The following is a 13,799-nucleotide window of genomic DNA, read 5'->3' as shown; positions in this document are numbered from 1 at the left end:
AGTCCTCTCTAAATGCTGAGTATCTTGTAAAGCTAGATAGAGGTGCGCTGCGGAATACTGCGGTCTCGGACCGGAGCAAACGTTTTCCTCCGTCAGTTGTACGTGATCGCTATGACTGCATACAAGATGTACCTCTTATTCACCGGGCTAGATAGAGAGCGAGAAAAGATGCTAGATGGTGTGAATTGCCATGGGAGAATGATTGGAGAGCAGGTTGGTTTATTTATCGTAGATAAGATAGGTGAAATCTTATGGAGAAACTTACGGAACAGGAAAGATATCAACTCGAAAGTTCCAATGGCTTGATTGATTGACAAAGATTAAGATAATATAGAAAAATAGAAAAAGAAATAACCACTCTATGCAGAAACATCATACTATAATATTATATTGCCAACAAATACTTCTCAACAAGATCCAAATACCCAAACGCCGTAATGCCCCTTGAATGCGGAAGATCATGCTACATGCAGGTCGTGCTGACTGTTGTATGTCTCTCTGTGTGCTGGTGACCGGAGTTGATATGCAATGAAGAAAAGACAAGATGTGTGAAACTGTGAAACCAGTAGATGAGAACAAATTAAGATCTCTAGGCCACCTGACTCCCCCGACGGCTGGGACTGATCTTCGACCCGGCCTTGGAACCCCCCGCTATGCTGCCACCGCCAGCCTTGATCGTTCGCTGCGAAGCCTTGGAGGCTTGACTAGGGGCGTGGCTGGAGACCTGACTGACGCTGTCACTGGGTCGGACGGGCTCGTCGAATTTACTCGAATGTTTGGAGGAAACGCGGGAGGCCGGTTTGGACGCATGGGATCGGTGGGAGGCGTGAGAGTAGGAGGATCGTCGCTCCGAGTTGTCCACCTGGCTGATGGAATCGTCGGGGGTGACCTGGGTGTTCACGTCGCAGCCATCGATGACGCTGCCGGGAAGGGGCACATCGCGGGCCGTCATCTTCGACTTGGCATCGCTGCGGTAAGATGCGACGGAGCCCTCGGGAGCATGACGGGCGCTGCGGACGGAAGAGGCGGCGCTGCCAGAGTGCGATCTCGTCACCGAGTGGCGAGAGGAGTGGTGTGATGACCGGTGAGTGCTGTGGTGGGAGGAGTGGTGGTCCTGATAGTTGGCCTTCGATGGCTTGATGGTGGACGAGGAGTAAACGCTGCCGTTATCCATTGCCCGCGAGCGATCGGGGAAGCTGCTGATAAAAGTGCTGGCATAGCCGCGCGAATCAAGCGGTGGCGGATACTCAATCGCCCGCAGAGGCATTTCCTTCGAGGCCGAGGTGTAGACGCTGCCCTCTGAAGCTCGACGGCCGTTCTCGTCCATGTAGACACTGCCGCCACCGCCCCGGGGGACGTACTCCGTACCCTCGTAGATGGTGCTGGCGCGGGGGTTCTTCGAAGTGACACTGCGAGTCAGCGAAGGGCGGAACTCAGACTGAGAGTAGGTGCTTCTGGCAGGAGGAGCTTCGATGGCCCTGAAGCCCTGGGGCTCGTGCGTCTGCGACGAGGCCTGCGAAGGCGAAATGAGCTGCGCGATGTCGCGGGGCGAGTACTGAGGCGGCGGCGACATTTCGGACGACTCGGAGTCACCCTTGGAGGTCATGGCATAGGCCAATGCTGCACCCGCAGCGGCTCCGATCAGGGTGCCGACAATGGTTTTCGAGACCTTGCTGTCATCGGACTTCTGGGTGGTGGTGTGATGAACAACGTACGTCGGCGACGGGGTCTGTTGGATCTCTCGCGGGGAAGACGAGGGCGCGCCTCGTTCGGAGGGAGGAGAGCGGTCGACGGCGCTCATTCCTCTCGACACATGAGACCGGGCCTCGGATTTCGGCGGCGCAACGCTTTCCGGCTTGATCGAGCTGGCCTTGCTGGTGGCTTTGGAGACAACGGATCCGTTTTCGAGCAGGGCCAGAGCCGGCCTGCTGACTTCCGATCTGGCCGACGAGCTGCTGGGTCGGAAGACGGCCTCGATGCTGTTGCCGTCAAAATCGATAATCGCTGCGCTGTAGTAACCGGAATCCGAATCACGAGTTTTGGGTTCGCCGTGGATCTTTCCGCCAGCCTTCAAAGCGGAGATGAAGAATGCGCCCACTGCATCCTTGGAAGGAGCAGGGAAGGCAACGTGTGCGGCACCAGCTGGGACTCTGCAGTAGAGTTAGTCTGTTTGTTCATCGGAGTTTCACGATCCCCGTGGGGATTACTAGAGATGACCTACCCAGGCTTTTGTTCTGTTATCCAGAAGTCGGCCGGCTCACCGGCGTTTTGTCCAAAGCCAATATAGTCATCATGACGGCCAATGAACTGGTAGCCCAAGGGCTGTAGGCAGGAGAGGAAGAATGATGTCGAGGTGGGGAGGTGCGAGACCGTTAGGGTCAAATGAGAGACGGGCATGTCTGTGAAGTGCAAGTTGACTCGCTGGATTCAGCGAGTCTATGAAAAGGTAACAAGCCCAGAACTGAAGACGTGGTACGACACGAAAGGGAAGAATATGGCCTGTTCAACAAATGTTCACAGGCAAGAGCACGACACGACTTGAGGTCGATGACAAGTTTGCTCGAAGGGAGAAAGAAGTAATTGGGAAGGGTGGAAGAGGTAGAAGAAAGAACACACGAATGATAGAGTGACAGCAGTTTGATGAGTTGACAGAGACAGAAGATGTGAGAAACCAGGAGGGAGGATATATACTTGATATTTCCAGACCAAGCTCCCAAAAGGGGGTTAACTATTCTTCCCAAGAATGCCCAACATTGTATCCAATCACAAGTAGTCAGACGCTAACCAAATAATCCTAGTTTTAATAAACAAAAAAGGGTTTATGCCGAAGAAAGCCACCTGCTCCAATGATGTAGAGTACGGCTTAGCACCGCCAGTATGATTGCATAGACCCGCGAAGCGTCCGAAATGCTACCCAGTCTCCATGAGGCACCCTAGCGACCGAATCCGGGCTCTGCAGGCTTGGACCGGAAAGGAAGTGTTGCTAATTCCTACCTATCGGTGAAGCCAGGGGAAATCAGGAGGAGGGAGAAAGCTCGTCCCTAGTCCCTAGTTCCTACCCGCCAGGTCATCGTGGGGGAGGCCCGACGGACGGTCCTGTAGGTGGCCCTGTCTACATCGGATGGGGCGCCTATCAGAAAACGGTGGATCCTGCACCAGAGGAGCCAAGCGCAAACCGCATCATGTCAGAAGTCGGAAGAGGTGAGGCGACAAAACCCAAGTCTGAATGGAAGATGGCGATTGGCAACAGTGGAGACCGGATGGACAAAGAGGGAAAAAATCGAAGGAAAAGTTGAAAGTTGAAACTCGCTATGGAGTGGAATCCGCGGTCAACAGAATAATATTATTAGAAACAGTCCTTCTTTAGTTGATTTTTTAGTGTTTTTCTGTGTTATTCTTCGCAAAGCAAAGGCCACCATAATTCGGGTTGGGCTTGGGAGTCGGAAGCCAGTGCGCTCTTCTCATTTGCAGGGCTGGTCATAAAAATCACCAATGACGGCGGGACAACGAAGGGGCAGATGGCGATGTCAAGTGTGCACCACCTCAGGAGCCCACTGAGGGGCAGTTTGGGAACTTTCCTTCCCTTTCGCTGGCTGCACCCTTGGCTGATGGTACGTTTCATTGCTAGTTTGGGCACTGCTGCTGCGGTTAGTCGCCGAGTAGTGGTATCTGACCGCCAACCGACATCCACTCCGTTTCTGCGTCGTGGATCAAACGCCAGCAGGTCTGGACGAATGAGGCCCCGCGATGGAAGAAAGCATACTTTTCCCGGAATAATATCGCAGAAAGAAGGCGAAAAAAAAGGGCTGCATGTTCACCAGGCCTTACTTCCTTAGAGAGAACAATGGGCCCATGCTGATCTCATCGAAACATGTCCTTCCAGCATTATCTAGAAGATAATCATATGCGCTCCGTACTCCGGAGCACTACCCCGGTGATTCGATTAGATTAATTTTCGCTTGTCAGTGACCGAAACTTCCATCACCGAATCTTGATCCAGTTGACCAACGGCACAAAGTGAAGCGGAGATCCACCCAGGGAGAGGTCCTGGGATATCTGCATGCCACGTTGAATAGGGGCGACTCCATCCCCAGCCACCGGAACCACCCGATCGTAGGATGTATTTCTCCATGTTCACTGACAGGATGGATTGGATGCGTTGAGAATCCACCCGTGTAGCCCGTGAGTCAGTCGTCAGGGAACACGAAGGGGGGTGAGAAAAAGGGGGAATAAGTTGGATGAAAGTTGAAAGAAGATGATGGAAGACGATGCAAGATCGGCCTGAATGCCTTGGGGCATCCATCTTCGGCCTCAGGCAGCGGCCCCCTCTTCCCCCTTCCTGACTGCATTCCGACTCTTTCTCTTTCTCCCCTCCACCTTTCTTTCGATCATTTCCTACTCTGTTCTACGGAGTGCACACCAAGTATATCTAGGTTTAGGCCTGTTTTTTTTGGCCAAGCTGCTGCAGAGGACCGTGGCACAATGATATCATACAACACAGGAAGTTAAGCATATTTGTTTCGAGGACTGTTGGTCCCCCCCTCATTCATTGATCTGTTTTCTTTCAAGATTTGATGTATACCTATTTACCTCTCTCTATTGGAATATATCGACATGGTCTCGTGATGAGCATGATTGCAAGGTATGAACAAGAAGGCCTGAGAGCCGTGCAACACCCCCTTGCCCCTGCTATAGATTAAACGAGACGGGGATCGTGGAAGAAAGCAGAACCTTGGCTGGAGATTTGGACCCGGCAAATGCTTTTATAAGAATAAAAGGGCAAAGGGAGCTTAGACCGCCGCCGTACTGCGTGGGGTCAAGCATCGACCTGTTGCCTGCCAGAGGATGCTGGAATGTCCAAATTCACCAACCAAAGCCTGGATTTGGTGATCCTGGGCTCTAGGGGGCACGCAGCTCTCAGAACCACCAAAACGCACAAGGAACGAGAAACGCAAGAAAGAAACCAAAGTTCCGAAATGCATAGGAGATTTGTAGGCAGCGTGCTTCCCCCACCTCGTTGGCGCTCTCCATCGGATGAATCATTGCAAGGAAAAGTCGTTACCTCGTCAAAACTTAGGCTGCGTCTCTCGAGTAAGATAGAACCGATAGCGCCTGGAGATCAGACGATGTCCCACACTTCCTCGGCGGCGTGGCAGAACTTGCTACAGGCCACACTGGCACTCAGACTATAGTTACTGATACTGATGGTGTCGTCCTTGAACGAGTCGGCAAAGTCGTCGTGTCCCTTAGCCATGGCTCCGACGAAGATACAGACGCTCTCCTTGGGGCCCAGCGATTCGATATAGTCCCGAGTGCGTACCACGGGGGCTTCGTAACTGAGGGTGACCTTGCGGCAGTTCGGGGGCAGGTGGTCGGTGATAGGGTTCTTGATCACCTTGAGCAGCTTCTCTTGCGAGTTGGTGGAGCGAATCGAGAGTCGGTGCAGCAATTGGACCATCAGACCGGCAAATCGCTTGAAAGTACGAGGAATGCGAACGCTGGGGTTCACTTCGATCAGGACACCTTTAGCGGTGTGAATGTAGATCTGAAGTTTACCGGCCTTGTTGACGGGCGAATCGAGGAGGGTGAGGAGACACTAGCGGCGGTGGTTAGCCTTCGGTTCTGAAAAAGACCCTAACTCGGACATGGGGAGGGATGAAGGACCGTACCTGATGGGTAATATCCGGTCGAGCCTCGCTGATGTCTCTGTTCATCTTGCGCATCACACCGATATGCTCGTCGCTGTTGAGCAAGGAGTATTTTTCATCACGGTTGGTGCCGCTGCGTCCGCCATGAGAGGCGCGGAAAGTTTCCAAGCTTGCATGAGACAGAACGACGATCAAACGCTGGGTCTCTTTATCGTGGGCGGAGATGGGGACATGTTGCTCGGCGACCAGCTGAGGCAGTTCGGGAGGAGGGCAAGACTGAGTCCCTGAGGGTCGAGCTTCGTTAGCATCCATGAGATGTTTCAAAAAAATCAAATCTTCGCCAAGCTGGAGGTATTTGCGCGATAAAGCTGCGGGTTTTTTTTTTGACGATCGCGAGGGGGGAGATTCAAGACGAGGGAAATGAATCTAATTGATGGAAAGGCGGGGGAGGGAAAAAGGTCCAGCCAGCCGGCTGTGGCACAGACGGACTGTTCCTTGGGACACACCCATGCAAACGATGCGAAGATTCCGTCGTACCATCGAAGACCCAATGTGGTGATGGGTAAGGGGACAGAGCAGGGCACAATGTGATAGATAGATCTCTTTCGCAGCTTGCATGCCAATCAATGGATAGAGTTGGTTTACTTACTGGCACGCTTTCTCTTTCCTGCTACTTGAACAGAATCCGACATAATGAACCGATGAACCAATTGAAGACTTTTTTATTCGAAGAATGGTATTATATGTAATTCGAGACTCGGGACCGATAAGAAGAATCGAGAGGAGATGAGACGGACGACGGACGATTGAGAAGAGCGACAAACGGTAATAAAGGAAGATCCGGAGAGGCGCAGAGAGAAAGGAAGCGGCTGCAGGATAAGCTGACAGTCGCAGGATGAGGGGATTTCAAGTGGGGATGTTTCTGCTTCGTCTTGTCTTTAAACCCCGGCAACTTTGAGTCTTATTTGAAATGAGACCCTCTCACTCTCTCTTTCACTTTCTCTATCCCGTGCAGGCGCAGTGCAGAAGGAGAGAAATGTTGGGGGATCGAACGGATTTGAAGGTTGAGTCGATTGCGCAGAAAACGGCAAGGAGGACGGAGGAGGAAAAAAAAAAAAAAAAAAAAAAAGACCGCCGAGCGACTTTTTCCGCCCGCAAAATCAATGAAATCGAATTCAATCAATCAATCCCCTTCCCCGTTCCTTCTTTCAATGGAAAGTCTCCGATCGGCGGCGACTTCTTTCTATTCCACTCCGTCGGCCATCTCTGCTTCCCCTCCATCTTCTTCCTCAGCAGCACCTGTCCATTTAGAGCGCACTTATGATTTCACGCTCCCACTTCTTCACACCCTCCCGTCCCAAATCCTACATTATCTATGCATCCAAGGACCGTTATGATTGATAGAATCAAGTCCGACCACTCACCCCCAAGATGAATATCCTGCTTTTCTGTTTCCTGCATTGTCTCACCACCATAGAGAGGAAATCGTGGCTTTCCATTTCCATTTCCATTTTCATTTTCGGTGACTGACTGAGACTGTTTACCCCCGTACAACTCTCTCCTTCCTATGAAACCATGGTTAAGGCACACGGAGTGACTCAAACACATCTCGTATTGCTCAAGTCCGCCGGAGTAGAATCGCCGTTTGTCATCCCCGAGCCAAACCCTACCTACCTGTTGGAAATCAGGAAAAGCTGGCTGGGCTGGAAATCAAGCAAGCGAACCCATCTCAAGCTGCGTTCGAAGCAATAATCCAGAACTACCTCACGAAGAGGTCCACGATAGCACAGAGCTCAAGTGGCTTATCAAAATCCTTGGGTCAAGCAATGCAGTAACTTCGTATTCGTCCTTTCTGGCGCTTGCGATCGGGATATACCCTATCGTATTCTTCCTACCGGTAGAGATGATACCTTAACGTGCATGAACAACTGACCGGCTGCGTCTGTAGCTCTGCTTGGACTGCATTGGATTGGTATCTATGTGGTGGAGAGGAGAACTCAGTTCTGTAGGCGTGGTGTTAGGCTTCTTTTTCTCAAGTCAGACAGACAAACGAGGGAATGCGTCTGTCTGCTTGGATTCTTTCGGCCGGTGATACTGAACTAGTCTACCTACCAGTTACTAGTCACTACAGATGTCTCGGGCAACTACGCAAGGGACGCGGAGCTGAGGACCGTCCCGCGCTTGTCATTCAAGATATTCAAGTTCAGTATCTCCGGGGAAGATCCCTGGATCCCTTACCGGAATGCTCCTTATGGCATGGCTGGTGTGGTAACGAAGGAAATCGGAAAGGGCGTGCAGGTAACACTTCGGAGGCTGTTCGGAGTGTATGTAAAGAGGCCTAGCTAGCTAGTTATGAGCTGCAGCCAGCCACACTTTCTCTCTCTCTCCCCTTGACCATGTAAATGGACTGGTTGGCTCGCGATGGGCGAGCTTAGAGGCTAGGTCTCATGGTGGTAGACCTTGATCTTTTCTTCTGGTGGAACTACTATAGAGACACAATAATGAGCAGTAATTACGTACATTCAGTGGACTAACCGGACTAACCAAGGCGAGCCGTTTCTAGAATTGCTATGAATCCTGCAAGAAATATCAGGAACAGTTCATATCCCCTGACTCTGGACTGAGACAGGCCTATGTCGACAACATCAACTGAGTGTCTAGGAAAGGTCTCCTTATAATGGCATTGTAGACGTTGAAAAGCAGTCAAGATGCGATGCTATAATATGTAACACCGACCCAAATGCCAGGTTGTGCCTGCTGGGACCTTCTCACAATCCAGAATCGTTCTATAAACGTATTGTATTCATCAGAACCCCAGGGTATGGGTTGTAGCAAGCTGTTTTGATAGGACATCTCCGGGTTGCTGGCTTCGTTGCTTAGAACGAGGCTGTTGCTCACGAAATGGCTGGCCGGTCCTTTCCACTTCATAACGCAAGATGAATCAAACCCTGCCGTTTATCAACGGGTACGATCCAGATGATCAAGCCATTCGAAAACCATCGATGGTGAGGGACAAGGTCTAGCACTCATGATACAGGATCCTAGCCATCGCGACCTTGCACATTCAGAGTCACCTTACGGTGTGCACCGTAGTTGTTTGACAGCTTGACACTGATGTTTGCCACTTGATGGCGATGCCACCTGAGACCATGGATTTCATCTGGAGACATGCGAAATCAGTCAACTCAGGACCTTCCGCCGTATGCTGGCTCGAGTATCAGACCCTTTCAAAGCCCGTATACCCTACTTTTCATGTTATCTTGGTCGGTTCCTATCAAGAGCGCTAAAGATATTGCGGATATCTGAACATAATGTATATCTCGCATCTGTAGAGCATATCGTATCCCACTTACCGTGATGATGCGATTAACTCTCCCGATTCGTCATTGATCACTCCTCCCCGTTGGTCATTTCATCAGGGGCAGAGCTGCATAGGTCATGGATCGTCATACTGTCTACCAAGTGACAGAAGAGGGGTACACTTCGACTGCCTTGATCCGTCATGAAGCTTGTCCCCTGAGTGGCGACATGTAGTCAGGCCATTATCTGAACAATCGGACAGGAGTGAAACCTATCTTCTGTCAAAGACATCCGTAAATGTAAAAGGTTGCGTCTCGCCACCGAAGGGGCAAAAGAAAAAGGGGGGAAGCTTGTTCAACAAAGAAAAACCCACAGCAACATGTCGTCGTACTTGAGCGACTCACCCTCGTGTTCACATTGTGCTTCGTAAACCGCGACCCAGAACATTCTCAAGACGGGATAGGTAGGTCTGCTTGACAATGGCTGCACATCCTCCAGTGAGAGCTGATGAATCTAAGTGGGAGAAGGCGATACAGGCGCGTTTCAGGGCCAATCCGCGGGCTTCGGATGACTTGATGTGCGACGCTGTGTGATGCAGCTGCCCCTTTCCCCCCGTCCACTGAGGGCTGCCTTGTCCGCCCCCGTCTCACCTTCTCTCCAGTCCGTCGCACGTCGTTAAGCAGAGGGGAAGCGTTCCCGATCGGCCATTCGTGAGATTTCATTGCATTTTTTCGAAAATCTTGCCACACTTAGATTGGTCCCGGTCTGTTTGCTAAATTCGATAGCGTCTTGTGTTCTACTATGAGAGAGAGAGCTATGGCATCGGCCATGTCCCACCCTCGGGGTCTTTTGGGCTCCTCGTTGATTATGAGCCAAGTCGTGCCAGTGCAGCCTTTCAGAATCGACTCCGTGGGGGCGAAGCTTGCAGCGAGTGTTGATGTGAATGAGATAATTCTTCTGCTACAGATAAAAGACGCCCAGCAAATCAACGGACTGATATATCAAATCACAAGTCCGTGTGTGCGCGCCTCCCTGTCGGATGAATCAGTTCAACGTAGGCTAACCGGCTGTTTCACAAACGGAAGAACCAGAAAGAGGCTTTCTTTCCTGACCCGGCTTATGTATGGACCAGTGATCCAGTATACACAGGATGCAGGACAATCAAAGACCAATCGACCGTTGATCCACTTGGCGGGGGGCGGTGATCCGATAATGTTCGGAAAGAATCCAGGGTGCTTGCATCGCAACGAACGGAGAGTACCCAGGATCAGATGAGATGAGAGATCATGATGATACTGCGTAGAAGCGATGTAATGGATCGGTCAGTTGAAGCTGTCCAGCGGTGGAAGGAAATTAAGATTGACTGGGTGGTTACTACTTTTCGACCGGGCGCCCATTTGGCGGTGATGACAGCACCGATGAGTTGGAAAAAGAAAAGAGTCGAAACGAACAGATGATTACTTGCTGACGACTGGAATTGGATCTCTCCTGTAATCGACAGCTACTGTACTTGTATGCACCCTGGATACTTGGTTCCCCCGGGCCTTGGAGACCGGGTGGAATGGCGTCTCCTCGCACGGTTATCCCCCTTGTGGAGGATTTGATTGGAATGCAGTCAAACGAAGGGTCGTTTACTTTTTCGTTTGCTTCGTTAATTTAATTTTCGCTCCTTCCCAAGACTAACGGGAAGTTAGAGGAAACAAGACAAAAAGCTACAAAAAGAGCAACGAAAAGGCAAGCGTGACGACACGCATGCAGCGGTGGTCCAGTAAGGACGGAGGAGGTATCAGCAAGGGCACAGCGAGGCTGGGAAAACCGTCTGGCATGAATGTACACAGCATCAATAGTGTGGGGAGAAAGGTGGTAGGAAGCATCATTCTGAGGTAGATTAGGTTTCCCCAAGCCAATTGTAATTATTCAGGAGGTGATTTGCCACCTTGTCAGCTGTCGACAGGCCTCCCACTACGGAGTAGGATGCCTACCTAACAGGACTAACAGGACTAACAGGCGCACCACGCAGGTAGGGCTGATGTGGTTGGTGGCTATGGGGGTTGGTTCCTCATTATTTAAGGAGGCGAAGTCCAGAAGGAAGACGAAAATAAAAGAAGTAAAAGTAAGACAGGCTGCTGAGACCGTGTTCGAAGTTCCACAACCGTCGCCCGATTCGAGCGCCTGACTGGCCCGCGAGGAGTTATACTTCTAGGCACTGCGTTTCTCTGAATGGATTTGATTTGATTGCGACTGTTCTCTCCTTATTCGATTAGATTTCTCCCGATCCTCATCCGCCAAGAATTACCGTTGGGGGGATATATAGCTCCTGGGATGGCCCAGTAGCTGGCGGGTGGAGCAGTATCCCTTGATTCCTCATTCTAGTTTAGGTTTCGGTATAAGAGACGACACCTGTTGATCGAGTTGATTCCACGGCAAGAGATCAAGCGACGGGAAAGAGAAAGAGAAGGTTCATCCCAGGTAAGGCCTTCCCTTCCCTTCCTTCCAAAACAAGAGCAACACGGCCAAACGAACACAAACACGGCAAACCAAACAAACCGAACAAACCCACCAAACCCACCAGAGCAATATGACTAAAAGCGGACTAGCTCCCTAGGCACGCGTTCCGTCACCTGTCGATCAGCGCCGAAGCCTTCCGTGGAAAATAAAATAAATCATCATTCGGCATCATAATAGTCCTAAATTAATCCTATAATATTAACACGCCCTCCCCACACCCCTTTTTTCGTCGCCATATTCCTCCCCCTCCTTTTTCTCTCTATCTTTGCCTGGAAAAGGTCATCAATGCTCGGCTCAGTCCAATTTATGACGTGAAAGAAAGGAGATGCCGTGGACTGTAACTAATTCATTCAAGCGGTGCGTGTTGCCCCCCCGGTTCTTTCCTATCCCTTGAATCCCGCCACCCTGGACTAACGTTCGATTTTTTTTTCATTTTTGTTCCAACAGAGGCCTTATGATGAAAACATACGGTAGACCGTCATGGCGTGTTTACGACGATGATGACCAGCACCCGGCCGCCAAAAAAAGACGCGTCCAGCAGCCGTCCGGCAACGAGTCCGATGAGGCAGAGAATAGCTTGCAATACGCCATTCGCGAATCCTCAGCCGCCGTGCTGTCCAGTCCGTCGCGTCGCAACTCGGTTCTACTGTCGGAAGGCACGCAGGAAGACGATCTATCGACCCCACCGTCATCCCCTCCGCCTCGATTGTCGCCTCCCCCGGCGAACACGCGAAAACCGACTTTTTCGTTCCTCAAGCGCAAGCAGTCCTCCACCAAGGACTCCGGCAATGGCACTCCACTCACCGAGGTCAACTCGAACAGCGTCCGCGCGTCGACAGACCCCCCCAAAAAGAAGGCGGCCACGTCGCAGCCCACGTCGCAGCAACAGCAACCACAGCAGTCACAGCCGCCCCCAACCGCCTTGAAGCAGATGCAGATTGACTTGGGCCACGAAGTGAGAAGGACGTGTTCGACCTGCGGGATGGAATATGTTCCGTCGAATTCGGAGGATGCGTCGTTACACAAAAAGTTCCACGATATGAATTCGACAGGCGTCGATTTGGGCAAGGCTTTTATGCGAGCGAATGCGTCGCGATGGGTCTACGAGGCTACTCGGTTCGAAGAAGGATACGTGGTTATCGTCGATCGGAAGGCATCTCCGACCGCGAAAAATCAAGCGAAGAAGGTCCTGGAGGTGATTGAGAAGGAATTATCATCCCCGGAGATTCAGGATGACGTGCTATGGAGCCAGGTGGAAGCGCCCAAACACCTACGCACCAACGGCACGTCGGAGAAAGTCGATCGCTACAAGGTGTTTTTGCATATGAAGGACAGTCGATGCGTCGGGGCGTGCTTGACGGAGCGAATCTGGGAGTCACGACCAGTCGAGAAACCATCCGCCCAGCCAAATGGGACCGACTCAGCCGTCACAGCCCGCGAGGAGACGCACCCGGCGATCGTGGGAATTTCTCGCATCTGGACATCCGGCTCGTCCCGACGCAAAGGAATCGCCATGGATCTCCTCGATTGCGTCGTGAGTAATTTTATTTACGGCATGGAGATCCCCAAGGAACAGATGGCGTTCAGCCAGCCGACGGAGAGCGGCAAATCTTTGGCTCAGTCGTTCTTCGGGGACGGCGAGTGGCATGTGTATGAGGAGAACTAAACCGAGGACCGATCTTCCTGTCGACCATACCTGCAGGATCCGTTACAGAGACAAACGGTTACTATTTTCTTTAGGTTTCAATAATAGACGGGCGAGTTGATACCCTTCTTTCTCGGACATTGGATGGCGGGGGATGAATATTGTGATGACCATTTATTCAACTACATTGTGTACCACACAAAGGTGTTTTGTTTTTCTTTTCGTTTCTCTTATTTTTGGGACGGTGGTTATTGCATTTGCCTTGTGCCTGTTATTTTCTTCTTGGGTTTTTGGTTGATTCGTTCTCCTATTGTTGCCTTCGCTGTATCATATATACCTTTTTCCTACTTCCCCTTTTTTTCCCAACTGTCGTTGCCTAACTAACCATCGACCACTCGCATGCTGTCATTTCCGCGATTGATTGTTTTGTTTACACAAAAAGAATGGAAATACGGGGAGAATGTAAACGAGCATACGGAAATCCCTGAGTTATAACTTATCAGAATTGAAGATGAAATGGTACGAAGTAATATGGTAGAGAAGGACCAAGGCCTGCTTAGTTGCCCGGAAGCCGGATGGTCAGCGGCCGTCAAGCACCCTTTCATCCCGCCGACGTGGGCGACTCTTTTCCCTTTCAACCTCCTCGCCCCCTCAATCGTCCTTTGCTCTTATGGTCAGTGCCCTCCGTCTTCACTGCG

General features: G+C 51.2%; 3 protein-coding genes across 3 annotated transcripts; 1 reads left to right on the top strand and 2 right to left on the bottom strand.

The window, feature by feature from the left end:
* Positions 1-589: 589 nt before the first annotated feature.
* LDX57_006642 (VOC family protein) lies at positions 590-2,397 on the bottom strand (the record flags this gene model as incomplete). Its single annotated transcript, XM_046088357.1, has 2 exons — positions 590-2,150; positions 2,222-2,397. 2 exons carry the CDS (start codon positions 2,395-2,397, stop codon positions 590-592), a joined length of 1,737 nt encoding a protein of 578 aa, XP_045944327.1.
* Positions 2,398-5,119: 2,722 nt separating this feature from the next.
* On the bottom strand, positions 5,120-6,340 carry NEP1 (18S rRNA pseudouridine methyltransferase; the record flags this gene model as incomplete). Its single annotated transcript, XM_046088356.1, has 3 exons — positions 5,120-5,596; positions 5,670-5,932; positions 6,298-6,340. 3 exons carry the CDS (start codon positions 6,338-6,340, stop codon positions 5,120-5,122), a joined length of 783 nt encoding a protein of 260 aa, XP_045944326.1.
* A 5,441-nt stretch (positions 6,341-11,781) lies between these two features.
* Positions 11,782-13,122, top strand: LDX57_006640 (ESCO family N-acetyltransferase; the record flags this gene model as incomplete). Its single annotated transcript, XM_046088355.1, has 2 exons — positions 11,782-11,813; positions 11,904-13,122. 2 exons carry the CDS (start codon positions 11,782-11,784, stop codon positions 13,120-13,122), a joined length of 1,251 nt encoding a protein of 416 aa, XP_045944325.1.
* Positions 13,123-13,799: the final 677 nt, after the last annotated feature.

The sequence above is a fragment of the Aspergillus melleus genome (assembly GCF_016097325.1).
Source record: "Aspergillus melleus strain CBS 546.65 chromosome Unknown contig3, whole genome shotgun sequence".
NCBI classification, from domain to species: domain Eukaryota; kingdom Fungi; phylum Ascomycota; class Eurotiomycetes; order Eurotiales; family Aspergillaceae; genus Aspergillus; species Aspergillus melleus.
This window is presented reverse-complemented; position numbering and strand designations above follow the sequence as displayed.